A 26,750-nucleotide genomic window follows, 5' to 3' on the forward strand; every position below is an offset into this window, starting at 1 on the left:
TCAACAGTAAGGCGCTGAATTTTAATGTGTAACTTCTTACAACTAGGCGTTGCACAGGTGTGGTGTCTTAGTGTTAGACACTGCACAATAGAATACATCGACTTACTGTCAGACGCTGCATATTATGGGTCAGTTGGATGAAATATTTCTAAAAACAGTTTAGTTTGTGAAATAGTCTCTTTGTCTAAAAAAATTGTCTCTCAAATGGTTGTATCTAGCATCAATTAGTGTTAGATACATTTATTTGAGAGAAGGATAAATTTTTCCGGATGAAAGGAGTAGTTTCGCCTCAAATTTGTGCCTTTTGCCCTTCTGCCGCCGCAGCACGGCCACTGCTCCTTCCCCTCCCCCTCAACCTCCTCTCACCAACAGCAAGCGCGGCACAGCCGTGCGCGCCTAAGTCAAAGCCGCCTCGTCGTCGGCGCGGACGATGGAAACCAAACGGGAGGAGCCGAGGGTGGTGACGCTGCGGCCGGTGGAGGCCACGCCGGAGTCCTTCGCGCCCTTCGGGCAGGTCATCGCCGCCTCCCCCGACGGCGACCAGTTCGGCCCCCACGACGCCCAGCTCGACCTCAACCGCGGCATCCCTAGGTTCAATTCTCCACATCCTATTACCAACCAATCATCCTCTTCTACTCTGTACCGGACAAGATCAAAGATTCTGAATGTTTGTCCCCCCGCAGGTTCTACATCATGAGATTGGAGAGCAGGCCGCTCAGGTTCTCGACCATCACCCACCACGCCAGCGTCACGCAGTGCCTGGGCTCCATCGGCGGCCAGGACTGGTACCTCGGCGTGGCCAAGCCTTCCGTCGTGGACGAGCACGGTGGCCAGGATGGTGGCAGGGCTCCCGTGCAGTCGCCCGCCGGGCACTACTATCTGCCTCCGGATCCGTCCGAGGTCCGCGTTTTCCGGGTCCCCGGTGCCAAGTTCCTCAAGCTGCACGCCGGGACCTGGCACGCCGGGCCGCTCTTCAAGGCAGACACCCTGGATTTCTATAACCTGGAGCTCAGCGACACCAATGTGAGTGCCCCTATGTCATTGCGCTATTACTGTACTACTAGTTCGTTATTATTACTGCATTTAGTGCATCTGGGGAACAATCATTCCATCTGGCTTCTAATTTAATTCTAGGAAGTTTTGCCTAGCTTTGCAGTTGCAGTGTCATTGTTGGTTGGAATAAAACTGAACTTATTTGTTTCGTGTGTCTTAGAGCAGTAGAGCCTGACATATCACCGGTCTTAATTTTGAAATGCAAGAGAAATCACAACACCAAGATAAGAGCTCCTTTGGAAGTACAGAGTAGCTTCTACGGTACTCCCAATATAAGAGTGTTTAGATCACTAAAATAGTAATCTAAACGCTCTTATATTAGTTTACGGAGGGAGTACTACTGTAGACAATACTGAAGTTGCTGCCTCAATTTTCAGAAATTTCATGAGACAGTTTATAATACTACACGATTTTTTGTGCATTTTTTCACACTTTGCACACAAGCACGTCACCTAAAGTTTTACTACTAATTTCAGAGAGTTTGTCAGACAGTTCTTGACGAGTTCACAATTATGTACGCATTTCTATTATAAAGCATTCACTTAGTCCATGTGCTACTGCTACCCACAGTGGTACATTCACCCTGTCTTAAGTGAACTATTTTGAGCTGGACTTGGAAAACCGCCAACCTTTCTTATACTGCTATTGGTTGTAGAGTCGGAAGCCTATAAAAACTATTGCTGCTGCATTATTATCTTATATAGAAGTGCATCATTCATCCGCTGGAGTTGGAAACCAACCTATCCTAGATTGAATAGTCTAAAGTAAAGTTGAAAGCCCGATGTACTCCAGAATTTTTTAATGGAAGAAATGTTGTGCACGAAGGGGAGCCTTGGCGCAGCGGTAGAGCTGTTGCCTTGTGACCATGAGGTCACGGGCTCGGATATCCTTTAGAGTTTAGATCAAGAAGCCCAGTATGTTGTATCAAAAAGAATTCGGCCACGTAGTTGATTACATCTCCCTTACCAGAAGTTTGTTATACACATCAAGTCAAGTTACGTATCTCGTCTCTTTAGGATGTGAAATTATGAAATTATAAAAATGTGTTACTTTAACCTGGAGCTGAGCAACAGCAATGTGAGTGCCATACTGCCATGCCATTGCACTATTATAAGTTCATTACTGCATTTAGTTTGTCTGGAAAACAGTTGTTCTATCTGGCTTCTAACAAATCCGAGGTAGTTTTGTCCAGCTTTGCAGTTGCAGTGTCCTTGTTTACTAGTTATAAAACTGGACTTAATAGCACCGACCTTAATTCGGAAATGTGAGGGAAACCACAATACTAACATAACGGTTTCGTTTGAAGGACCTTCTATGTTTCTGCTGACAATACTGAGGTTGCCGCCTCCATTTTCACAAGTTTCATGAGGCAGTTTAGTTATGATATACGGACATTTGTGTATTTTCACACTTTGCACTACCGCGTTACCTAAATTTCAGTTTCATAGAGTTTGTCAGACGGTTCATGACGAGTTTGCAATTTTGTACGCATTACACGTACGAGTCCATGTGCTACTGCTATGCACAGTGGTGCATTCATCCTTTCTTATCTTAAGTAAACTTTTGTAAGCTGCAGTTGGAAAACTACCAGCCTACCTTACCTTGGTAGTGAGTCGAAAGCCTGATAGAAGTATTGTAGAAGTGCATCACTCATCTACTGAAGTTGGAAACCAACCCGTTCCGTCCTGCCCTGTTCTGTCCTAGATTAAATAGTCTGTAAGTAGAGCTGAAAGTCTGATGTACTCCATCAAGATTTTCCTAATGGAAGAAATGCCGCGCACCCAATCTAAAACAACTCGACCGGGTACCATCATTCAGGCCGAACTCAAATTGTTGGCACTAAAATCGGTTGGTTCGTCCATGTAGCTGATCATCGCATCACATCTTATCTTACTTTGCTACCTCTGTTCCTAAATACAAGACGTTCGTGCAGTTTATGTAAATCGAACTGCAAAAACGCCTTGTGTTAAGGGTATTCAGGAAGAGAGGGTGTACCAATTATACGCATCCTCACAAAAGAAAAGTGTAACTTTTATCATCTGATCTGACCATACTTGTGGAATCTGCAGGACGTGGATCGCACCACGTACTACTTCAAGAAGCAGGACGGCGTGACCTTTGTGATCGAGGAGTGAGTGAGGCGCCGCACGTCGCGACCTGGGCGCATAAAGCCCAGCGCAGCGTGTGCCTCGCGGACGCTGTTCGTGCCACGTCTGTCCCTCTGCGTGATGAACTTCCAGTGTGTATGTATGTATGTATGTATGTATGTATGTATGTATGTATGTATGTATGTACTCGCAATAATGTACTGCTACGTACTGCAAGCCATTTGTATACGTACTTATTACGTAGTACGCGTCAGCCGCTCCCTGGGCGTACCCTTATTTGAGTCGCTGTTGCTGCTGACACGCATCATAATACCGTGCCGCGCCGGCCATGCCCCAGCGAGCGAGCGGCAGCCGGCCGCGCCGTGCACATGGGCACGGAGGCCGGCGTGAATGCGGGGCCGCCGCCGGGCCCGGGCCCTCCCGGCGCGCGACACATGGCGCGTCCACTCCGACGGTGGGTGCAGGCCCCGTCGGCATCCCCGTCCGTCCGGCGATAGTTGGCGCGCCCGCAATGGTCAGCAGAGCAGAGCAAAGCACCCATGCCGATTACCCGGCGCCCCCGATTAATTAGCAAGGACTTTATATTAGGCGCACGGCGCGAGGTGGCGCGACGGGGGGCGCCGGACGACAAAGTGCTGCTAGTACTACTAGTACTCCCCGTCCGTCGGCTCGGCCCGATCAGCTCGCCACCAGCAAGCAACCGCTCTTTTTAGTCCCCACTCGCTCCACGATCCCTCCCCCACTCCGGCCGGCCACGCGCAAAGCGGAACGCTCCCCGACTCCGGCCAAGAGCTCCAGCGCCGCCGCCGCCGCCGACCGTCGTTCGTCCATATGGTGAGGTCCAACTCCATCGACAGCTGCTACTCCTCCATCCAGGACGTCACCTACAGGTACCTTCCGCTTCCACTTCCACTTCCGTCGACGCTTCCATTTCTCCGCCGGCGACGGGTTCATTGACCCCTCCGGTTCCTCCTGGTTCGCCGGCGGCAGCTGCGGGTACTGCGGCTACGCGCTGAACCTGAGCTCGGCGGCGCGGAACACGGCCAACATCGGCTCCAAGTACGGCAAGCAGATCAGGAAGAAGGGCATCGTGGCCTTCGTCGCCGTCGACGAGACGCGCTTCACGCAGGCCGACGAGGTCACCTGCGCGCCCCGCCTCCGCCCCTGGACCTGGCGCCTCTTCCGGCGGAGGTCGCGCCTGCTCTGCGGCAAGTGCGGCGGCCGCATCGGCGCCGCCTACGAGGTCGACGAGGAGGACGAGGACCCCGCCGGCCTCTCCGCGTGCGGCGGCTCGGACGACGACGACGACGACCTGCGGACGAGCCCGGGCGATGATGTCGGCGCGTCCAGAAGGAGGAACTACCTGATCAGGATCGGCGCGCTGCAGCCCTCGACGGACGATCCTCCTCCTGCCGATCCCTTCTCTCTATGATATGATATGATATTGATATGACACACCGCTGCTGAATTTTGTTCCTTTGTTCATAGTGGAAGACGACCCGAGAGCTTGATGTGTGTAAGTTGATCCTGCTATAGTTTTTGTGTCCTGGTAATGGAGTGAGCCATGGTTGCAATTTTGAGCCACCTAGTATTTGTCAATGGCTTAATTCTAGCTTTCTGTGTGGGTTTTTGCTCTCTTGATATCTAAATTATGGGTTCTGTTTTGATTATCCACAGATAAATATATTTCAGTTTGTCATCACTGATTCCATAAGCTGGCTGACAAGATGAATCCATGTGATGGAGCATTGTTATGTTTATTATCACCATCAGTTCTTGTATGCAGCCAACTCGCTGCGAATTCCGAATTGGAGCACAACATTAAGGTTTGCAGTCAAGGCTCCAGGTAAGTCCATGCAAGTAGCACCTCAGTTAGTAAGTTGGATTACATGGTGAGAAACACCATTTTTCTGATCCAAGAATTTGTATATGCAAAATGCCAGTTACTCCCTCCGTCCCACAATGTAAGACGTTTTTGCAAGTTAAACAAGCTTGGAAAACGTCTTACATTATGGGACGGATGGAGTATTTTCTTTCTATGCAGTGAGTAAATCTGGAAATTGTACTTCTCAAATAATCACTATATCATATACAAGGAGCTCTTTTAGCTGCAGTAGTACAAATGTCAGTTTCCCCTATTATCTAAGATACATACATTTTCAATAGAGATAACTGAATAAAATGTTGTGATGATCAAATCAAACAAAAAAAGAATGTGAAAAACGGTGAATATGGTTTTTGTAGTTTACACTATCATTTTCTGCTTCAAGTGGCTATTGAGTAGGCATCGGTGTGTCCTTCAAGAAGTGTCTGAATAGTATTAGTGCTTGTCGAGGCCGGTGCAGAGGTACCTCATGCCCTGCGCCTGCTACGGTAACGAGGGTTAGTCCTTTGTAAACTTGACTCCAACCTCCAACCTGCAAAACAAAGAGGATTATTGATATAGATCGAAACTGGTCTTTCTGGGACAGAATTTTCTCGATTTAGTGAATAGCCATTTCAGTGAACCCACCTTTCCATGGTCATACCAAGGGTACCAATTCATCAGCGTTGGCAGCTTCAAAGCGCTTATGGAATATCTTGTTGCGGTTACAGGAACAACAGCATCTGTATCCCCACTGCAGGAAGGTAAAATGCATGGTCAGTCATTATCCATGAGGTCAACATTATACAAACAGATTGTTTTGCAGCAGCTAGAAATCATTTCAGAATGTGATATTTTTGTTCCTTCCCTTAAGGGGCAATACTAAAAATGTATGGAGAAGATCTATACAGACAAGCCGATATCAATATAAAGTGGTAGTTAGATACTGCAGTCAGCCATGCAGAACACACAAAAATAATTCCCTAACCCAGAAACAAGTTGGACTCCGTGTTAAACTGACAAAAACATATACTCGGTCACGAGGAATATAAGAAATCTGAAACAAGCAAGTGCTGGGCCTTCTGGCACTTACCTGAATACCCATATCTTGATACCTGCTGCAATTAACTCATGGTAGATAGGAAGCATAGATCTGGGGGAATCCGCCCAATACGATCCGACAATATCACTGCAATAAATAGGCAAATGAGTATATATATGCTTAAGAAAGGAACAGAACTTTAAGGTGTATTTTTCAGCTAAAACGATTTAAACCTGCAAGTTTTCCAAGGGTATTTAATTCCAGTTGTGTTAGCGTGTAACGCCGCCTGCACTTCTGGCAGATTGTAGTATATATTTGAATATCTTTCGGTGCAAGGATCATAAGCTCTGGACAACCAAGGCTGTAAAAAGTATCATCAGCTTAAATATATAGACGAACAATACAATCAAAGAATATCTAGTTCTACGACATACATCTATTCAATCAAGTGAAAATAACAATCCTAGGTAGATAAATAAGAATCAGAAATCAAACAAATAGTTCTAAGGCAACGCAAATTACTGTAGCAAATTGAATAAGCATCACGTTTCATGTCAGCATTCATGTATATCTGATCTAAAATACTTGGTAGCACTATCGAAATTCAAGCAGTGTTAAATGCCACAGTTGCATGGAAGTGCATGCACTCTGTACAACACACAAAACAGAACCTTCTAAAAAACGCAAAACCACCTGATCGAACGTAATCGCCAAAATATAAATTTCCTCAACAGACAATTTATTGATTGCACCCATTACTTCAATTTATCAGACATTTGGTTTCTATATATTGGACCAATTGGACCCTCCTCAGCAGAGAACTACACTGGGCTGAACTACATTGCTCCTTATTCAGTCTAAAATGGCGGTCAACCTATTGGGCTGATATTAAATCAATTCAGTTCGTCTACCCAGTTTAGCATCTACCCTGTTGGGCTGATGTTTAACCAGCATTTTGTTATTGACATTGCACTTCTGCCTGCCCATAGAATCCATAGTCCAGTGTATTTTCAATGTAAGAACGGAAAATTTAAAAGTTCTAGACAGTTATAAATTTTTTAGAAACAAAGTACTTACATAGCGTCCTCCCAGGCCAAGTTTGAGAGAGGCTGAGCTATTGCAGGGCTTTGTATACAGGCTATAAGGGTCAATGTTGCCTTCTTCGGAACTAGCCAGGTTCAGGTTCTTGACACATTCAGGGGAAGGGTGCTCTGAGGAATCAAACAAGCATGTCTTCTTCAAATTGTGGTAAGTGCTGTCAGAGATCAGGCCATGACTCCACCAGTACTCAAATGTGCCAAGGTAGTCATTGTAGTCATCCGTAACCGCATTCCCCACCTTAATTTTCAGGAATAGTAAGTTTTCGGGAGTATATTGGAACTTTTACAAGCAAAACATGGATTTCAAATGTTTACCACAAATCCTTTGAGGTTAATTATTGGATTGGCAGTGCCATTGTTCTTTTCGAATATGAGCTTGGCCAGCTGGGGAACATAATGCCCTGAAATTTTCAAAAATAAAAATAAAAATCAGTCTTCCATCAAGCAAAGAATCAGAACAGAAAATTCAAATTAGGCCCCATTTGGAAGATGAGTTTTCACCAATTCCTGCTAGAATTGAACTATTTCCTGTGAAAGTTTTGCAACATTCCTGGATTACAAAAGTATAATACCTGCATAGCTCTCTCCAGCAATGTAGAACTCCCTGTACTTGTACTGAGGGAATCTCTCCAGCCAGTTCACCAGAAAAGCGTAGGCATCCAGTGCTACAAGACAAGACAAAAATAGAGGCAAAGGACAGGAAGTTGGCATCAAAATTCCAAAGAATCAGTGTCACCGGAAAGCTCGAACGAAAATGGCGATGAATCTTCCATCAGTTACCTGTCTTGGCGTCTCCCGCCGTGTACAGATCCATGGACGTGTTGGAGTAGGAGAAGCCCACGCCGGCCGGCGACTCCAAGAAGAGCAAATTGGCCGCTGCAATCAAACACCATGTGTAAATGTGACGCTGCTGACTGAAGCTCAAGAAGCTGAAGAAGAAGACGGCTACGCACCCTTGTTCCATGAATTCTTGTTGAGGTAGAGCGTCTTGCCGTCGGGGCGGATGCGGAAGGGGCCGACCTCCTCGGAGGCGCCGTAGCCGACGGAGGAGCAGCCGGGCCCGCCGTTGAGCCAGAGGACGAGCGGCGCGATGGGCCCGGCCGCCGGCGCCGCCTCGACGAGCCAGTAGAAGAGCGCGCGGCCGCGGGCCTGGTTGACGGTGACGTAGCCCGAGTACTGCGAGAAGCCCACGTCGGGCGGCTGCCCCGGGAGCTCCCGGATCCGGTCGCCCTCCTGGTCGGCCGGGGCGGCGGCCGCCAATGACACCGACGCCGCTATCACCAGCAGCAGCAGAGCCGCGAGCCCGCGAGCCATCGGTGGCTAGGCGGAGCAAGCTCCAGTGGGTGGAGCTGGAGTGTGGCACACCGGGTGGTGGCGGTGGAGTGGAAGAGGCGGGTGGAGTGGAGCTTGAGCTTGCTTGCACTTGCGCAGTACGCAACAGTAGCTCGTGCTGCGACTGGCACCACCACCAGCACTGCTGCTGCCGATAGGAGGAGGGGAGGAGCTACTGTATAAGATACTGAGGGCCACCACGAGGGAAGGAGACCGGGTTGCTTGCATGGATTTCAGCAGCAGCAGCAGGGGATTTGATTTCTGATCCTTACGCCATGACAGCTAGCTCAGCTCAGAGGGGCCATGGCTCCGCTGGGTCCCCTGGACGGAAGCACTAAAGAAATGGAGATGGAGAGGACAGCCGATCTCGTCACATTCCCTTCTCATTCGACTCCTCTGACCAGCGCGCCCGCCCCCACGGTGGGTACAGGGAAGCAAGTACAGGAGGCGCAAAATGTGCCGAGATTTTCCGCTTGGAGGCGCGATGATTGAGCTGCGGCGGGGGGCAGCACAGCTCAGGGTGGCGGAGGAGGGAAAAGGGAGGAGGATCGGATCGTGTACTTGGCTGGGCTGGGCTGGGTGACTTGCGAGACTAAATTAGGTGCGGTGCTGCAGATCGGCTGCGGCTGGCTGGCACCGCGGTATCTGCTCGGGGTGCCGTGTCGGCAGCAGCGCAATAGTATAGTGCGTGGCGGCGAGCGTGGGTGTGTGAATGAGACGGGGGTGGGAGGAAGAAGATGAGGCTGCGATGGGGCACATGGGGCTGGAGCCTGGGAGGGAAACGTGGGGTGGTGGCGAGACTAGACTGGCAGTGGCGGGAGCTAGCGGGGCAGCGCCAAAATAATAATTCGCGGCGCGCATCTGCCCGCTGTGCGCCGCGGCAGCTAGCGGCGTCCCGTACGTCCTGCTCGCGCGCGCTGTGGACGAAAGGGGCGGCCGAACCACCGCGGGTGACCTGTGCTGGCTAGCCATGGTTCCCGATGCGCTCAGCATACACGGGACATGGCGAGCCTGAGGCCCGCTGGTGGGTAAACTGGCCGGTTGACGACCCGAAGGAGCTGAGCTGCTGCTAGAAAGGAGAATGGGATTAAGAACCTGCCGCCTGCCTGCCGCTGTGATTAGCGGCAAAAGGGCTTTGCAGAGCTGTGATGATGGCTGGCGGTGGCACTACTAGACTGCCGGCGGCAGAGGGCAGTCTTCCCGGAAAGAATAACATGCTGACTGCCGCATGATTGCAGCGCAGCACGCACGGGGAAAGAAAAGAAAGCAGAGAGAGATTGCTTCGGGGAACACGAAAGCGCCATGTTTGGTTCTTACACGCATACAGAATGCACTTCCATTTGGAAATTGGAACCCTTTTTTTGAGTAGTACGTATCTCACGTTGAGCTCTGCCCGAACGAACGAATGAACTCGTGTGGTGGGGCTTGCCGTGCGTATGCGTGTCGCTACGGAGCGGAATGATGCCGCCTGCGTGCGCGCAGGCCCTATGCGAACCTCTGGTCCTGGTCCCGACTCCCGACGTGTCGACATGCCAGATATCCAGAAAAAAAAATGCATGCTACGACGTCGGGGTGTGTGGCGCGGTACGCTGGCTGAACCATTTCGACGCTCTGGCTCGCAGACCCGAAATGACGTACTACTACTACTATCTACTTCCTCCGTTCCTAAATATTTGTCTTCTTAAAGATTACAAATGAACTAACACATACAGATGTATATAGACATATTTTATAATATAGATTCATTCATTTTGCTCCGTCACTTGTTGAAATCTTCAGAAAGACAAATATTTAAAAACGAAGGGAGTAGAAAGAAAAATGCGCTGCAAAACCAATGGAATCGGTTTGTTCGCAGAACCACTCATCCGAATCTCGTTGGTTTCACTTACTGTTAGTACATGATGATTACATTCTCATTTGCAAATAAAAAAGACATGATTACATTATGAGAGGTTGCGCAATGCACACTGACACTGCTGCTGCTGCTGCTAGCTGGTCGCATGAGAAAAAAGGAATTCCCTCCGGTACTGCTGGATGAAATGCGTCGGCCCTCCAAAACCCAGCGCCGAAAATGGCCGGGTGCACCGTCCCTGGAAACACCGGTAGGTTAAGCTGCCATGTCGGATTCGGGCTCGATGGCGGATCGGAGCCCGTGGCGGACCATCATCTGCGCGTAGAACTCGGCATGCTCCTGTTCAGCCATCATGAGAGCAGTATCTCTTAAATTAAAATACTCCAAAAAGTCACTAGTAGTATATCTATTCTAGCCATGGCCTACTCATAACATGTACAGTAGGAGAAAAGGGAAAAGTTAGGGAGTGTCCTCCAAGTCTTGGAGCTGTAGTGGACTGTAGTAGGTTGGTGTTGGCTCAACTGAAATTTAAAACGGGGCGCTAGCTATTGATTGACTGAATGAGCTAAATGAAAGCAGTGCGGGCATGCGTGTATGTACGTACCTTGACGGCGACGATGACGAGCGCGGCGCCTTTCTGGCGGGACTCGTGGAAGAGCTGCCGCGCCGCCTCGGGGGTCACGGACGGCACCACCTGCGGCAGCGCCGTCTCCACTGCACATCACAGCACACGCACACGCACGGTGGTAAAGACGGCGGCCAACCATGAGTCCATCGAGACATCAGAAAACATTGCAGGAGAAGAAGAAGAAAAGGATACGTACCGTGCTTCTCGGTGTGGCGCGGGTCGTCCAGGAGCAGCACCTTGTAGCTGTCGCCGCTGCCGGTGCCCTTGCGGTCCTTGAGCCTCCCCGTGTCTCCTCCTGCATGCAATGACACAACGCCATTATCAATATCAGCGCACCGAGCATCAGAAATGGAGAGCTCAATATCAATATCAATTTGGTTTTGGTTTTGGTTTTGGTTTTGGTTCGGCGTTGCTGAATGCGCACCTTCTTGTGCTGGGGGGAGGGTGTCGAGCTGGGACTGGTCGAAGGCCGGCGGGTCCAGCACCGCGCCGCCAGCGCTGGTCGCGCGCGCCACGGCTGCCAACGCCTTCCTCGGCCGAGCTCTCCGGTTCACGGAGACGCTCGAGGGTGGCGCGGCGGCGGCGGCGGTGCTCGGGAAGGCGAGCGCGGCACAGGCTGCTGCTCTGCTGCTGATCGCCATGGAAACGTATGTATGGTTGTGCTTGGCAGAGACGAGAATTTCGTGTCAGATCGTGCAAGGGAGACGAGACGGGCAACACAGGACAGGAATGGAGACTTGGAGAGAGCGTGCGTGACCTGACCTGAGTGACGGTCGATGGAGCGATTTATTCAGGGTTCGGCAAAGAAAAGTGGCAACAAATGTTCACCTTTGCAATTCGTGATGAATTCTTCCTCTCTCCTCAACCATACAGAGCACAAATAATCCAGCGGTAAACACAGCGCTGTCTTAATCGAAACGAAGAGGTACCGCTACAACTGTGCGCATTACAACGCGCATCTGGAACAATCCAGAGTTCTGACGGCCCAGATCTCGCCACACATCTAAGTTGGCCGGCAACGACCACATCTTGTCTTCTGGCCATCGCCAGCAAACGGGTCTTGCTGGAACGTTCCAGAAACAATACAAACCCAGACGCCGGTAAGGATCCAGAACCGACCACAAGAAAATTGCACGTGTGCGTCTTAAGGGCCTCTTTGATTCATAAGATTGCAAAAACACAGAAATAGGAAAAACGCAGGAATAGAATGGCATATTCATTGGATCCTTATAGGATTTAAGTTTGTTTGATTGTGTCACGAAAAAAATAAAGGATTTCTTTCAAGAGGTTGGAGTGGATGTTAGAATTCTTGTAAAAGAAATAATCCTACAAGATTCAATCCCACGAATCAAACGATCAACATAGGAAAAATTCCTAAGAATTCTAATCCTTCAAACATCCTATGAAAATTCTTTAAATCAAAGAGACCCTAAGCAATCGGATACATTCGACTAAAGGTGAAAGTAAGACTCAAAGAAAAGATGAAAGAATACCAACTAGGAGTACAAGCGACCACAAAAAAAAACACGCATTTAGAAAACATATTAGTGGATGATATCCAACAACGTAGTAACAGCAGAAAACTGGGCGACTAGAGTGTCATATATATTTCCATATACTGTATCTGTGGGCACGAAGAACACAGCGTTCGATTCACCAATTTTTTACAATATAAAGTACAAAAATGGATTTCCGTATACCAGCTTTTTATCCTCTATATCCCATGAAATTCTTGAGCCGAAAGATGTCTCAAACGGCTCAACGAGTTCATGAACAAAAACCAAAAAGTTCCTATATACTCCAGATATGCGCAATCACTTGACCAGAACAAACGCCGCAATCACTTGACCAGAACAAACGACATCAGACCACTTGATAGTTAACAGTGACCAGCCGAACCTGCTGTGAATATTTTGAACTACCTCCCTGCAATGGAAGGATGGCAGTAACCTGAAACCAGAAATTTGCAGGAGACAATAAGAATTACAGATTCAAGGAGAAACATCGAACCTAGACAAATGGATTAACTCGGCGCAAGCAGAATAGCATTTCTGGAACGATGTGGTGCAGTGTCATCAAGTAAACAGTAAGAAATATCACAAAGCCCATAAATAAAATGCTTCCAGCATCAGTTTATGACTAGAGAACTACTATAAACTTTATTTGGTTTATTCTTTTTCCGAACTGCTGCTCCTAAAGAAATGATGAGGCAAGGGTGGACATAAAGAAATTTGAAATGTGGCTGAAAATATTAATTGCAAAGCAGAGTAGATCAAAATTACATAAAAGCCAGTAAGAGGACATCCTACTGGTTGACACATGGAAAGGAAGAGGCAAGAAAGCAAAACATACAAACTCTACACAGGTAGACTGTTCACTGTCTAACATTGTACCGGAAAATTCTGTGCGGTTGTACTTACTGTAGAGACAATGAATATTCAACCAAGCCTTAATGCAAGTCAAATGATGTGATACAGCAAGACAACCATGCAAATTCCACACTCAAATACAATATGTTATTCTCAATATAGCATTATGCTTATCTGTGTCCATAGTTCTGGAGTCACTAGAGCAAAGCAGGGGAAGATGCAAGCATGCATGTAAACAAGTAATATAACAAACCTTCACGTTACTAAATGTTTTTGATGCAGAAAATCCAACAGAGATGGGAAAAAATGTCGATGGATCAGCAGCGGGAACAGAGAACTCCATGGAACCACTGCAAATGAAAAAATAAATAAAAGACAAGTGTTATCAACACCATGGGAACAAACTGCATGATAGAAGTAACACTACTGAGAAAATATACTTCATGTACCTTCGGTTGGATTGATCGATAAGCATAACAGACCATTCCAACACAGAGTTTCTTGAGTCATACCTGGATAAATAAAGACACAAGACCATGAGTGCAGGTAATAACTAACTAGATGGACAATCCGGAGAAACTTGCATAAAGAAACTATTTTAAAGAGGAATGAAATGGATGGGTGACCTGGAGAAATTATCATCCGAGTAAATCATTTTTTTAATGTGGAATAAATTTAATCACTTGTTTTTAAAGCTGCTTAATTTATTATACTCCGTGCTACATAAAAATGAAATACTGAGCCATGTTAAATACAGCCTAAATATACATCAAATTACTACTCCGTTTGACTATAAAGTGTCCTCAGACTCAGGTGTCTTCACAGTGAGTCTTGTGTGGACCAAGAGCATAGTTATTGCCATATTTCCACTCTATGCCCTTAATATGTTCTGGGAGTGGTTGTAGCATGTCATTTAACAAGTGTGTGTACATGGAAATTTGTCCCACATTTAGTGTTTCTTGGTCTGTTTTTAGCAGGGTATTTAAGAGAAGATGAGGAAGTTAGAACATTACCTCCATTCTCCATCTATCTGCTTTACACTTGGAGCATCCCTAAGTGCGGGCAGAGGGATAGAGACGATAACATTGTGCAAATCAAACATGTCTGAAGCTTCATATTCAATGTTCACAACAGTTGTATTTCCAGATGTTGAAGGCCAGCAACTGACTGGAATTGGCAAAAACAGGTTACGCAAGTACAAACCACTGGAATTGGCAAAAACAGGTTATGCAAGTACAAACCAGCAAGCTACTAAATGCAAACAGTTGCAGTATACCTGTCAATGGCAGAGAAGACTCATTCAACCCCTCGATTCTCCATTTCACCAGGGGTGTTTCATTTTGACCACTGGGGAAAGGCCTTGTTGGATCTCTTGCCCCAACAATTTTCTGGCCGTTGAACAGCTGTTTGTCAATATTAGGGTGCGTCCTGAAGCTAAGTCCAGGTGCATCTTGGTTCTCAATCTGTACCAAATGCAGGAAAAATTGTATCTCCAAATTAAAATTGAAGTAATTTCAAACGTGCTGTTAACCAAAAAAGCAGTGCTTGCAGGCAAGCAACTCCTACTCATGTTGCTACAGTAGCATGTACTAAACAAAATTGTGATCACTTTTCCGTCTCAAAAATTCATAGTGTAAGATAGGACAGTAGTGAGTTATATATGGAAGTTTGGTTATTGTGTGCTATGAGTGATCTAAAAGACCATTTCATTAGTCGCATCAATGGATATTGAGGACTGTACAAAACAGTGTGACTCACTAATATAAATACACATGAACAGAAGCTTTATGCAAATTCATATTAAAACTGAATTAACAGATTGCATTGCTTAATAGTCTGAATGTTCCAAGTGAATGAGTCGTATGAGAATGTAAAGATCCAGAACTCGGACATAGAAAATGACCTGCAACTGGATATAACCATCAGTGTCATTAAGAACTTGGAGAGCAAGGGTTCCTTGAACATCAAAATTATTAACTCCGCCATCCCTTTTAACTGTGACATTCAATTTCTCTTCAATGGTCACTGTGATAGGATCACTTGGTAGAATAGATGATGATGACCTTGACTGAATTGTGCTTAGTTGAGTATCCTCCAGAATAACTTCTCCTTCAGCTTTCAAAGACTCCAGGAACTGATTTGGCTTGTGTGCTTTACTTAATTTCATTGCACCAGACATTTTAATAGGAGCAGGAGAAGGAGCAGATGATCGCCCTGTATAAATGCACCTAGCAGTTAACACAAATAATAGCCACAAAGCCAAATCCATACTCACACGTTGATTGCCTCATCTCTCTCCTCTAACCACACATCACCATAAAAGAAAGCTTTACTGTTTGAAGTAATGCAAGTCTCAGCAAATTGTGTGAAATATGTGAAAGAAGATATTTCTTTCTTGCAACTGCTCTACTTTTTCCTTGTTAATTGGTTGTGAATCAGAACAAGTCATAGCTTTCAAACTAAGATGATAATTTACTTGCTGACACAACAGATAGTTACATCTTTTAATTCATGAACAAGTCACCTACTGCAAAAGTAAATATACTCAATGCTAGGGACTTAGTCTACTTGAATAGAACCGATTGCAAATGCCTGATAAAATGAATAGGGTAAAGCATAATGAGAACCGGCTAATAATTATCATGAATCCACGGATGATCCATATTGGAGTGTCCTAGGGGAATGTAAGCATATGATACTGTGTTCGTCCAGAATTCCATCCAATACACCATCAATTATTTATGCACAAATTTACTGCAAGTATACGATACTACAAATATTAACATCAGTGGTAAAAGAGAACAAATATGTTACTAATACATAGGTTTCTGTTTCCACGCAACATGCATTTTTCTAAGTACAAACCTCTTGTCTTGTCAGTAAATATAGGATTAATCTCTGACCCTGGACCACCTCTAATGTTCATGTCATTAAAGTTATTCGGAGTTCTTGTCGGAGCAAATCCTTCCCCAGTCTTGCCTCTGTCAATCTGCACAGTCCAGCAAAAAAGATTGTTAGGTCTACATGGGGGGCTAGTAATAGGGGTGGATATCCCTTGTGACGCCTAAACTAAGAACATGTTTCTTGTTCGAGTAATATGTAGGACAAACCTTGTTTTTCTCAATCTCAGTAACTTTTCTCCTCATGAGATCGTTAGTGTCATTTATCTTGCTTTGCATGATCAGCTTGTGCAGCTTCTCTTCATGGCTCTCCATTTCGCAATATTGTTTAATTTGTGGAACAGTTACATTTTCCTTGTTTCCAAGAGAAATGGCTTCGTCAAAAGCAAATATAAGTTGGAACGCGGCCTTGCAGACACCCTCTTCGTCCAAAGAAGGGGAGTATTCAGGTACCTTTATAGATGTTCAAGGAAACCATTGCAACATTGGTTCAATAAAAACCAATTATATAACTAGGTTTTAAGAAGAAAAAAACAGATGGTAATAGTCTACTGACATGATCATTGAGTTGATTTTTGTTCCAATAAGTTTGATGTCGAGTTGCTAGCATTTAGTGTGTGTTTTCTCAAGTTAGCTACATCTTCTTCTTTTCTTTTTTTGGCACAATCTTTACTTTTTAAAATTGCAACAACCTAGCTTTTGACAACAGAAATATAACATGATTGAAAGTAGGATACGATTTTGGAGAGCAGCCTCAGTGTGTCCAGATCTTCAAGGATGTTGCTCTGCTTATTTGTGATGAGTAGCAGATACAGCTCTTCAATTGGTTGATAAACATAACGAACATTTTCTGTCTCAACATAAGTATGTTGCTTTCCAGTTCCAACCAACTTTGGGAATGCTGCAAGCAGTCCCTCGATCCTTATCCGAGACATGTCAACATATTGCCTTGAAGCAAGTGCTGCAGTTCAAGTAAATAAACAATATCATATCATACATAGTATAGAGCTGTAGATACAAACATACACTAAGAAAAACATAAATCGTAGATTTACTGAACAACACTGAAGCAGAAAGGCCTTTTCAGAGCTGCTGTTTTAAACAACTCTACTCATCCATATACCAATGGATGACAGATTTTAATATATGCCTACAGCTACTAAGATTAGGCTGCATTTTCGTTTTTTCTTGAAAACATTATAAAAGGAGGATATATCTCATACGAGAATCAATAGAAGGACTTTAGTACAACAAGAACAACAACAAAGCCTTTAATCCCAAACAAGTTGGGGTAGGCTAGAGCTGAATCCCATAAGATCTCGTAACCAACTCATGGTTCAATAGAAGGAATTTAGTAACTGCGGAATTTCAAACACACTCACCCTTTCCAGACTTTGATATTATAGAAGCTGCCAGAACCACCTGAGTGCATATAGAAAGAAACAGTCATTTCTTCTGAGTAGTACTAGGGAAAAAAATATTACTACTTAGAATTAATGAACTAAAATAAAGCACAGTATTTCACTGTGATGCGTGTCTGAATGTCGAGAGGTAACTAAGTTTATAATATATTGGGAATAAAACAGTAAAACGTTGCAGGACAACAATTAGAAACAATCAGTCGTTACCATTTTCAGTGGTTCCGTCAATCCGAGGAATTATCAAAGCCAAGTTGACAGGTTATAGAACTGCAAGAGAGGCTAATTATTTCTCACAGAAACAAGGCATGCAAGATAGTTGAAACTTGAAAGCAGTGAGAACTGCAAATCTACAGCCACTCGTATACAAAGAGTATGGCCAAGAAATAAATGTTTTATGCACATATCAAATAGGATTTCACAGAATATTCTGCCACTTAAGTTTTGCTCGTGACAGAACAAATACAGTATGTCAATATATATTAATGAGATAAAGGTGCATTTGACAACAAATCACAAGACAGCCATAAGTAAAGTGCAAAAACAGAAAGACAAGGGGACATCTACATGAAGGTAATCATTATGAATAGTGAATTCAGACATATTTTCCCAGACCAATACCATATTTTATGAATTTCAAAAGTACAATGTCCACATAAGTAGGTGACCGGTAGACGTCAGTTAAAATAACACTATCCTAAAGCATTCACTGTGATGCAGATGCAGATTGTCAGATTGAACACTATGATCAGATATCCCTACTCAAACAACATCAGATCACGTGAAATAAAAAATCTAAGACCCACGAGCTAAACTATCCGAACAAGTTGAGCATAATGTACATAGGCCCGGCAGACTACTTATATGGCAACGGCTAATTTGACATCCGGATTGCCATCCCAGAACCGAATTGACATCTTCAAACTCGTCAGCCCGCACAATCCTCGCACAGTTGCACTCTACGCACGAGCCATCTGAGAACCCAACTATTACTAACACCACTAACTGTGAGCCGCTATTGGAGTTTACTACAGATCCGAACTGTTAACCGCAAGCTGCAGCCGCTCCACGCACCGACCGTCTGAACCCAAACTGATCACAGATTCACGAACAATTAGACACGAACAATGCCTCGCGAAAACGGATTTTACAGATTCACGGATCTGGGAACGCGGGCGAGAAGGTTGGTAAGCGCGTAGGGGGCACTACTCGTGATCAGTCGGATCCTGGCGCGCCCCGAGGTGTCCGCCGAGAGGCAGAGCAGAGCAAACCCTAGTGGGCGCAGAGAGAAGGGGGGGGGGGGGGGGGGAGAGGGTGCGGAGGGGGTGATGGTGCCATGGCGTGCGGCGGGGAGCGGGAGAGAGAGGAGTTGCGGCGTACCTGAGATCCGCGAGGCGCGAGCTATCGAGGGACGGAGGAGGACAGAACGGACCGACGGAGCACGACGAGGAAGGTCAGTTTTTATGTAGGAGAGTTCTTTCGGGGTTTTTTTTCTGAGAGAGAGAGAATGATAATTCCTTCGTACGCCGGTTTCCTCATGAGGGAGTATAGCTGGCCAAACGGGCCGGCCCGGCACGGCACGGCCCATCCTAATCGTGCCTGGCACGGCCCGACTCGTGAAGGCACGATTATTATACGGGCCGTGCCGTGCCGGCCCGCGTGCTGCAGCCTGCAGCCCAAGCACGGCTCGTATGCTAATTGGGTCGGCCCATCGGCACGCTAGGTCCGCTAATCTGCCTCTTATTTTGTGCATTGGGCGTTTTTTAGTCTATTTTTACCTGTTGGGCCACATTAGGATACATAAGAAAATAAAAGATAATCGGGTCGTGCCATGCTGGCCCGCGTGCTCGGCCTTCAGGCCCAGGCACGGCCCTTGGCGTGTTGTGTGACGGGACTGGCCCGTTTAGCACGTGTCGTGCCGTGCCGGCCATGCTACCGGGTCGGTCCAGCTATCCCGACCCGTTTGGCCACCTATATGAGGGAGGGTAGATTTCCTCCTCTTTTTTTAGGGGTGAAAGCCACTTAACTTAAATAACAACAAGGTCTGGGATACAAATAATGTCAGGTAAGATAGAAAGCCAAATATGATGGCCAAAAGCTAAAGTAGTCGCTGCTTTTGAAAGCTTGTGAGCTTCAAGATTCATCTCTCGCTTCTCATGGATGTAATCAACTGACGTGAAGTCTTGCATCATTTGCTTAATATCTTGGATCGTTACTGCTGAGGGTCCCTTGTATTCACCCTTTAGATGTGTGATCGTTGCCATACAGTCTGTAGTAACAACAATTCGCTGACATCCCAAATCAGCAGCTAAAAATAAGGTCTCCAAGCTCGCCATTGCTTCTAGGATTTCTGGATCGACCAAATCCTGAAAAGTTATAGCAGAAGCGCCCAAGTAAGCACCAGCCTCGTCTCGACAGGTTACTGCCAAAGCCCCCTGTCACTGTTTCTGCCCACAGCAGCATCGACATGAATTTTAACACTCCCAGTAGGCAGAGCAATCCATTTAGGATTCTGACCGTTCACCATGGGTTTGTGCAAAGGAGTTTCATCCTTTAAAATCTGCAGATCTAGCATGTATCTTTGGATGAACAGAAAAGTGGTTAGTGGAGACTGAAATTGCTCTTCATGGACAGCCTTTCTCCGAACCCACCAAATCGACCAAAGGGTAACAATGAGTTTCACAAAGGACTCATGCCCCATCAATTCATGAAGCTCAATAAGCCAAAGTTTAGCATCACTGTGATTGCAAGCTATCATGTGTTCTACTAGTTCATCATCGACTAAAGACCAAACGCTATTTGTCATGGGGCATTGAACCAGAGCATGCTTCCAAGTGTCTTCAGCTGCATTGCAAATTGGACAGACATCCAATTCCGACATATTTCGGTTATGACGAACAGCTTCTGTCGGAACCGAATTCTTGGCTAAACGCCAAGCAAAATTACGAAGCTTTGCTGGCACCTTCACATTCCATAGCTTCTTCCATTACTGCATATTACCTCCAATGTCAGAATTCCCCGGAACTTCATATAGCCAATTTTCTCGAACTCTCTTTGTTTCCGTTAGAAGTCTGTATGTTGATTTGACAAAAAACAATCCAGATCTCTCATAATGCCAAGCCCACTCATCTATTCTGTTATAAGAGCTCAGTGGGATGTTGACAACCCTCTGAACATCAATCTCTTGAAGATGTTCACGCAAGCGATTCATGTCCCATCTTCTGTTTGTTGGATCGATAAGATCTGAGACGAGCTCCGGCGGGTTATTACTTCGTGGATGCAGTGCATGTAGCAAGTGATCCCTTGGGATCCAATTATCATTCCAAATATCTATATCTATACTACTCTATATCTATATCTATACTACTGTATAGTGTACTAGTTTTGAAGTTTTGAATCTCAATCCTAGGAATAAATGTGAACCGTTGATATAGTCCATCGAATGGTCCAAAATGCTTGGATTCGCATCTACAGTGCCAACTACAATACATCTGCAGTATAGTGAAGAGGCATGAAGATTCTGCTGTTTTCCAGAACCATCTACAGACTAGGAAAGTTCACCTTTTTGCTACTGCCGTGCATTTGTGTGTGTAGCAGGCCGAGCCGAGCATACGAATGGACAGGCAGTCCGTGGCAGCGTGCGCACTAATCATGTTGGCAAGGAACGAGGTGATGTTTTGGCCTTTTGGGAGAGTTCTTAGAGTTGGTTGTGCTGCAAGTCTTGGGGATGGCGTGAGAAGTATTCAATGATGGTTAGCGCATATGCATATTGATGGGATGATTAGAGTTTTGGATGGAGAAAAAGAAGCGAGATGGTCTCAACCATGGAACACAGCGATGAACATTTTCTTTCTGGAAAATATTGAAGGGGTTTGGAAATAAGAAAAAGAAACTTTTGTTGTACCTCGCAAAAATACTTTTGTTGTATATGAGAAAATATACTAGAATAAAAAAATATGAAAATTGGTCTGTCAAGAGTCAAGACTTATTTATACAAACCCGTTTATGTTTCAATTTTTTCATTTTAAAATAAAATTTATAGTCTGAGCATTGTTCTTCTCACATTGCAATAACTCAGATATATCAATGGATGACTTTATAGAATTACTTTATTGTGTCGTAGAGGGCAAAAACTAGATAATTTTGCAACATTCTGATAATCAATAATGAAATTTTGAAATGTCCTGAAATTAACATTGGTATGGAACTAATTGTAAGCATGCAAAGCATGTGCTACTTACTAGTACTTGTATAGAGCCCGTTGCCAATTCTTCGAATAAGGCCCTGCTTTCCTCCTAGCTAACGTCAGCACGCATGGGGCGGACACCTACTGAGCTGGGCCCGAGACCAGTATTGGAGAAAGCCCAAGTTCTTTTTTTGACGTGTAAAGCCCAAGGTTTGGTAATGACCTATGTTTTCAAGGCGTCGCCTAGGCGACTCTTAGGCGTCAGAGCGCTCGGGGACGTCAAGGCGTCGTCGTCGCCTTAGTTTTCTATCTAAGGCGTCCGCCTTGTGTTGTTGAGGCGTCCAAGGCGTCGCCTAGGCGGATAAGGCGCCGCTTTAGTTGATTTTGGACGCCCTGGACATGCGTGGGCAGGTTGAGCGGGAACCAGCAGCTGGCGCGCGCCAGAAAGAGGAATTGGTGGGAGGGAAGAGAAATTGGGCGGGAGAGAGGGGGTAAACAGAGGCAGGAGAGAGGGGGGAACACACCCGTGACTCCAAAACAAGGGGAAAAGAGAGAGGAGCTCTCTCCTCTCACGCCGTCGGCCCAGATCCGCTCCTCCGCCGGCCTCCCCCTCTCCGGCCAAGCTCCTCCTCCGCAGGCCCTTCCCTTCTCCGGCCAAGATCCATCTCCGCCGGCCCTCCCCCTCTCCGGCCAAGCTCCTCCGCCGACGGTGGCCCTCTCCCAAGGTACGGCTCCTCTCTGCCTCTCTTTTCCCCTCACCTGCCCAAGTTTTCTGATGGTGCTGCTGCTGCTTGTGCCTCACTGCCTTGCCTCTAAACCCTCTGTTTAGTATATGCATGTGTAGATGTGTTGCTTGTGCCTCTGCCCTCTGCCCACTGCCCTCTATTATAGTAGTGTTAGCTGCAAGTTGTGATTAAAATAGTTGCTGATTGTCCTTGTTAGCTGATTAGAATAGCAGGTTAGTGGATCTTCTTTATACTAGCTTATTATTAGAATAGTAGCTGTTTGTTCTCCGTGGTTGTGCCCTCTATTATATTGTTAATTGTTTGCACTTTGCACTTTGCAGTCCCACAATGGCAGATGCAGGAGCTAATGGGGGTGGTGATGCTTATGATCCAATGGAAGATCCAGAACGCAGGCCACGGAGGTCAAATGATCCAGGCTGGAATTATGGGTATTGGTTGAAACCTGGCAACATCAATAATGTTGTGTGCAATCTTTGTGGCAAGATAACTAAAGGAGGGATCAAGAGACACAAAGAGCATCTTGCTGGCACTGGTGGGGATGCAACAGGTTGTCCAAAGGCTACCACATAGCTTAGGAGGGAGATGTTAGAATATTTGGAAAATAATAGGAGAAACATAGGACAGCCAGATGATGATGATGATGATGTAGTAGTGGAGGTAGATGCAGCAGGGACAGTTCAAAGCTCCACTAATGCAGCAGCAGTTCAAGGCTTCGCTACAAGACCAAGTTCAGGGACAGCAGCCAAGAAGAACAAGAAAGCCTTTGCGGTAAAAATGTCAGGCAAAAAGTTTCAATCTGTTGCAACCAAGTCAATTGTTTCCATGCTTAGGAAAAAACCTAAGGATGTTGTCGATGAAAGACGCTCCAGTTGCTCTCAAAGCACCATGGAGTCCAGCACAAAAACACCGAAAGAGAGGCACTATGTGAGTATGCAGTGGGCATTGTTTTTCTACCAGTGTGGCATTCCTTTCAATGTTGCAAGCTCTAGGCAATTCCAGATTGCAATAGAAGCCTCTTGTCAATATGGCTCGGGTTACAAGCCTCCTTCTCCTCATGAGCCGCGGGAGCCATTGCTTAGGGATTGTGTCAAGGAAACAAAAAAGTTGAGGGTGACGCACGAGGTAGCATGGAAGCAATATGGCTGCACACTAATGTCAGATGGCTGGTCTGATAAAAGGGGACGCCACTTGATCAACTTCCTTGTAAACAGCCCGGCGGGCACTTACTTCTTGGAGTCGGTTGATGCATCAAGTGAATGCCAAGATGCTCGGATGATAGCAGATTTGCTAGAGAAGAGAATCGAGGATGTCGGTAAAGAGTATGTTGTCCAAGTTGTCACCGACAATGGTGCTAACTACAAGGCAGCGGGCAAGATACTAATGAAAAGGATTCCTACACTATATTGGAGTCCATGTGCATGCCATTGCTTGGACCTAATGTTGGAAGATATAGGGAAGCTAAAGGCATTTAAGAAGCCTATTGCACGGGGTAGACGAGTCACCACTTTCATCTATAGGCATGGCAGAATTCTTAGTCTAATGAGGAAGGCAACGGGTGGGCTGGATCTTGTGAGACCCGCGGCCACTCGCTTTGCCACATCCATTCTTGCTCTTAAGAGTTTGGTCAAGCACAAGCAAGCATTGAGGAGTCTATTTACATGTCAAGCATGGGTCGGAAACAAATTGGCGAAAACTGCAGCCGATTTGAATGTGCAAGACATTGTGCTTTCAGCAGATTGGTGGCATGCAATTGAGGACTGCTTAGAGCTTCAGGTCCACTACTTCGAGTGCTTAGGGTAGCGGATGGTGATGAGATTCCTTCCATGCCAGAAATGACAGCACTAATGAGGTTTGCAAAGGAGAAGATCAATCAAGGTTTTCCCCACCAAAACAAGCAAGCTTTGCTCAAGAAGATCATTGACATTGTTGACAAACGTTGGGAGAATCAAATGGATCATCCATTGTATGGGGCTGCTTTGTTTTTGAACCCTGGAAAATACTTCTCTATTGTTGAGAGTGGTGATGATGCCCTAATTGGTGAGCTAAGAAGTTGTTTTAATGATGTCCTTGCACGAACAGTACTTGATGCCAATACTCGCAACAAGATTGATGCACAAGCCGTTGACTATGAGGACAAGAGAGGACCCTTTGCTAATCAGATGGCAATTGATAACATGGTCGGAAAAAACCCTCGTAAGTGAACTAAAGTTAATTTCAGCAACAAGCAAGTTAATTTCAGCATGTTATTTTCTGTACAAAGTACAAACTCCTAATGCATGTGTGTGTTTATTTTACCATTTTAGTTGATTGGTGGCGTTCATATGCTGGTCGGGCAGTTGAGCTACAAAGGTTTGCAACGCGTACTGTTAGTCTTTGTGCTTCATCATCCGGTTGTGAGAGGAATTGGAGCGCATTTGAACATGTGAGTAACTTCTTTGTCTTTATTTCATCAAGAGAAAGTTAGTTTCAGGCTTTCAGCAAGTAATCTCAACAACTTATTTATTCACTCTATTTGCTATTTGTAGATCCATACCAAGAAAAGGAACCAGTTACAACACCGACTCTTGAATGACAATGTCTTTGTTTCATACAACCAGAAGAACTTGGATAGGTTTCAAAAGAGGCATGAGAAGATGGGTGGCAATAACTATGACCCTCTAGTCATTGAGGATTTTGATTGGGGCAATGAGTGGGCTGACCCAACAATACCTCCACCCCAAGGTGCTCGAGGGTGTCCCGATGACATTTCATGGGAGCTTGTTGATGAGGCTGTTGGTGCAAGTTCGTCGCTGCAAGGTCGCAACTTTCCTAGAGCTAGCACCATGGCAAGGGGGGCCTCAAATGTTAATGTCCAGTACCAAAGGCAGCGCAAAAGGGCTGCTCCGTCACCAACATTTCTTCATGAAGATGACGAAGAGGATGACCAAGAACAACAATCAAGTATCCCCAATGGAGAGTATGATGATTCAGACTTTCTTCAAGATGATGTTGATGTGACCGATGATGATGAAGATCCAACTAGTGCTGACCAAGATGGCGAAGACAACACAAATGCTATCATGGATGAGTTCGATGATGGCTATTGAGAATTGAGTGTGGCCAGCCTTGCTTATGATCATGTGTTTGCCTGTTTGGAATCTAATTTATGTTGTGAACTTGTGAACCTAATTTATTGTGTTGTGGACCTAGTTTATGTAATATGTAATGCACTCATGTTTGTCATCTTGTTTTGCACTTTTTCTGTCATTTACTCTCTGTTTTTTACCAATGGTGATCTATTAATTAAGTCTAGTTTTAACCATATATGATATATGTTCATCTTTATGTAGATTTCTATTGTGGAAGGCAGAAATGGGAAACAAGATGGGAGGAATGGATGCTATGTGGGCTCAACAACCAGGAAATTCAAGGTATAAATCAGTTACATGTCCACTCATGGCTGCCATATTAGTACCCCTAGCGCCTAATAATAAGTGTCTAAGGCATCGCCTCGCCTCGCGCTTTGAGCGCCTAGGCGTTGAGGCACCCCCAGCGCCTTAAAGCGCCTGGACGCCTTGAAAACATAGGTAATGACCGCTTTAGAGGGAAGCTCTTGCTGAAATCACTAGTTGATAAGTACTTGTTGCAAAGATCACTTCAACTTTCCGGATTGTGACATGTGGCGCACATGCAACGCGCCACTTGTCGCAACCTGGGAGTTTTTCCTTTTTTTCGTAGATTCATTTATTCAAAACATTTTATCTCTCAAACTGTGTGTCCAAATCTTAAACCGCTTTCGCCATTGGATTCTTCGCGTCGAGATCTTCAAAACTAGATCCTATGTTGACAGATTTTGACGAAATTTTTTTCACGAAAAAAATCAAAAACTGAACTAGGAGCACGGGTTTTTTCCCTTTTCGAAAGATGCACGCTCGTGCCTCTCACGAAATCACAACCGTGCCTCTCGCGGAAGCAAAATCGTGACTCTCGCGGAAGGAAAAAAAAGAAGAGAGAACGTGTTTTTTTCTTTCGTTTCCGAGGAGGCACGACCGTGACTCCCGCGAAAGCACACCCGTGCCTCTTACGCAAGCAAAACCGTGACTCTCGCGAAAGGAAAAAAAATAGAAAATGCGTTTTTTTTTCGTTTCCAAGAGGCACGGCCGTGACTCTGCC

At 45.7% G+C, this 26,750-nt stretch overlaps 5 protein-coding genes across 6 annotated transcripts; 2 read left to right on the top strand and 3 right to left on the bottom strand.

Annotated features, from left to right (window-relative positions):
- Positions 1-305: 305 nt before the first annotated feature.
- LOC125545210 lies at positions 306-3,442 on the top strand. The gene is made up of 3 exons (XM_048709095.1): positions 306-591; positions 684-1,023; positions 3,123-3,442. The coding sequence occupies exons 1-3, from the start codon at positions 431-433 to the stop codon at positions 3,186-3,188; spliced, it is 567 nt and encodes a 188-aa protein (XP_048565052.1). The 5' UTR covers positions 306-430; the 3' UTR covers positions 3,189-3,442.
- Positions 3,443-3,675: 233 nt separating this feature from the next.
- LOC125545212 (uncharacterized protein At4g08330, chloroplastic-like) lies at positions 3,676-4,860 on the top strand. Its single transcript, XM_048709098.1, has 2 exons — positions 3,676-4,051; positions 4,152-4,860. The coding sequence occupies exons 1-2, from the start codon at positions 3,993-3,995 to the stop codon at positions 4,591-4,593; spliced, it is 501 nt and encodes a 166-aa protein (XP_048565055.1). The 5' UTR covers positions 3,676-3,992; the 3' UTR covers positions 4,594-4,860.
- Positions 4,861-5,205: 345 nt separating this feature from the next.
- LOC125545209 (serine carboxypeptidase-like 27) lies at positions 5,206-9,290 on the bottom strand. Its single transcript, XM_048709094.1, has 9 exons — positions 8,121-9,290; positions 7,948-8,043; positions 7,740-7,832; positions 7,483-7,568; positions 7,145-7,405; positions 6,301-6,428; positions 6,119-6,214; positions 5,674-5,779; positions 5,206-5,578 (listed from the first exon to the last, which is right to left on the bottom strand). Exons 1-9 carry the CDS (start codon positions 8,479-8,481, stop codon positions 5,435-5,437), a joined length of 1,371 nt encoding a protein of 456 aa, XP_048565051.1. The 5' UTR covers positions 8,482-9,290; the 3' UTR covers positions 5,206-5,434.
- Positions 9,291-10,343: 1,053 nt separating this feature from the next.
- On the bottom strand, positions 10,344-11,854 carry LOC125545211 (ATP-dependent Clp protease adapter protein CLPS2, chloroplastic-like). The gene is made up of 4 exons (XM_048709097.1): positions 11,404-11,854; positions 11,176-11,274; positions 10,956-11,065; positions 10,344-10,690 (listed from the first exon to the last, which is right to left on the bottom strand). Exons 1-4 carry the CDS (start codon positions 11,618-11,620, stop codon positions 10,607-10,609), a joined length of 510 nt encoding a protein of 169 aa, XP_048565054.1. The 5' UTR covers positions 11,621-11,854; the 3' UTR covers positions 10,344-10,606.
- A 695-nt stretch (positions 11,855-12,549) lies between these two features.
- LOC125545207 (coatomer subunit delta-3-like) lies at positions 12,550-19,170 on the bottom strand. 2 transcript variants are annotated; one of them, XM_048709092.1, is made up of 12 exons: positions 19,047-19,170; positions 17,877-17,936; positions 17,631-17,670; positions 16,986-17,209; positions 16,459-16,701; positions 16,214-16,337; positions 15,252-15,562; positions 14,625-14,811; positions 14,362-14,515; positions 13,798-13,860; positions 13,602-13,698; positions 12,550-12,929 (listed from the first exon to the last, which is right to left on the bottom strand). In XM_048709092.1, the coding sequence occupies exons 2-12, from the start codon at positions 17,877-17,879 to the stop codon at positions 12,843-12,845; spliced, it is 1,533 nt and encodes a 510-aa protein (XP_048565049.1). In that variant the 5' UTR covers positions 17,880-17,936; positions 19,047-19,170; the 3' UTR covers positions 12,550-12,842. The 2 variants fall into 2 exon arrangements, with proteins under 2 accessions (XP_048565049.1, XP_048565050.1); XM_048709093.1 differs by lacking the exon at positions 17,877-17,936 and having other exon boundaries at positions 19,047-19,155.
- Positions 19,171-26,750: the final 7,580 nt, after the last annotated feature.

This window comes from Triticum urartu, chromosome 3 (genome assembly GCF_003073215.2).
Source record: "Triticum urartu cultivar G1812 chromosome 3, Tu2.1, whole genome shotgun sequence".
In the NCBI taxonomy this organism is placed as follows: Eukaryota; Viridiplantae; Streptophyta; class Magnoliopsida; order Poales; family Poaceae; genus Triticum; species Triticum urartu.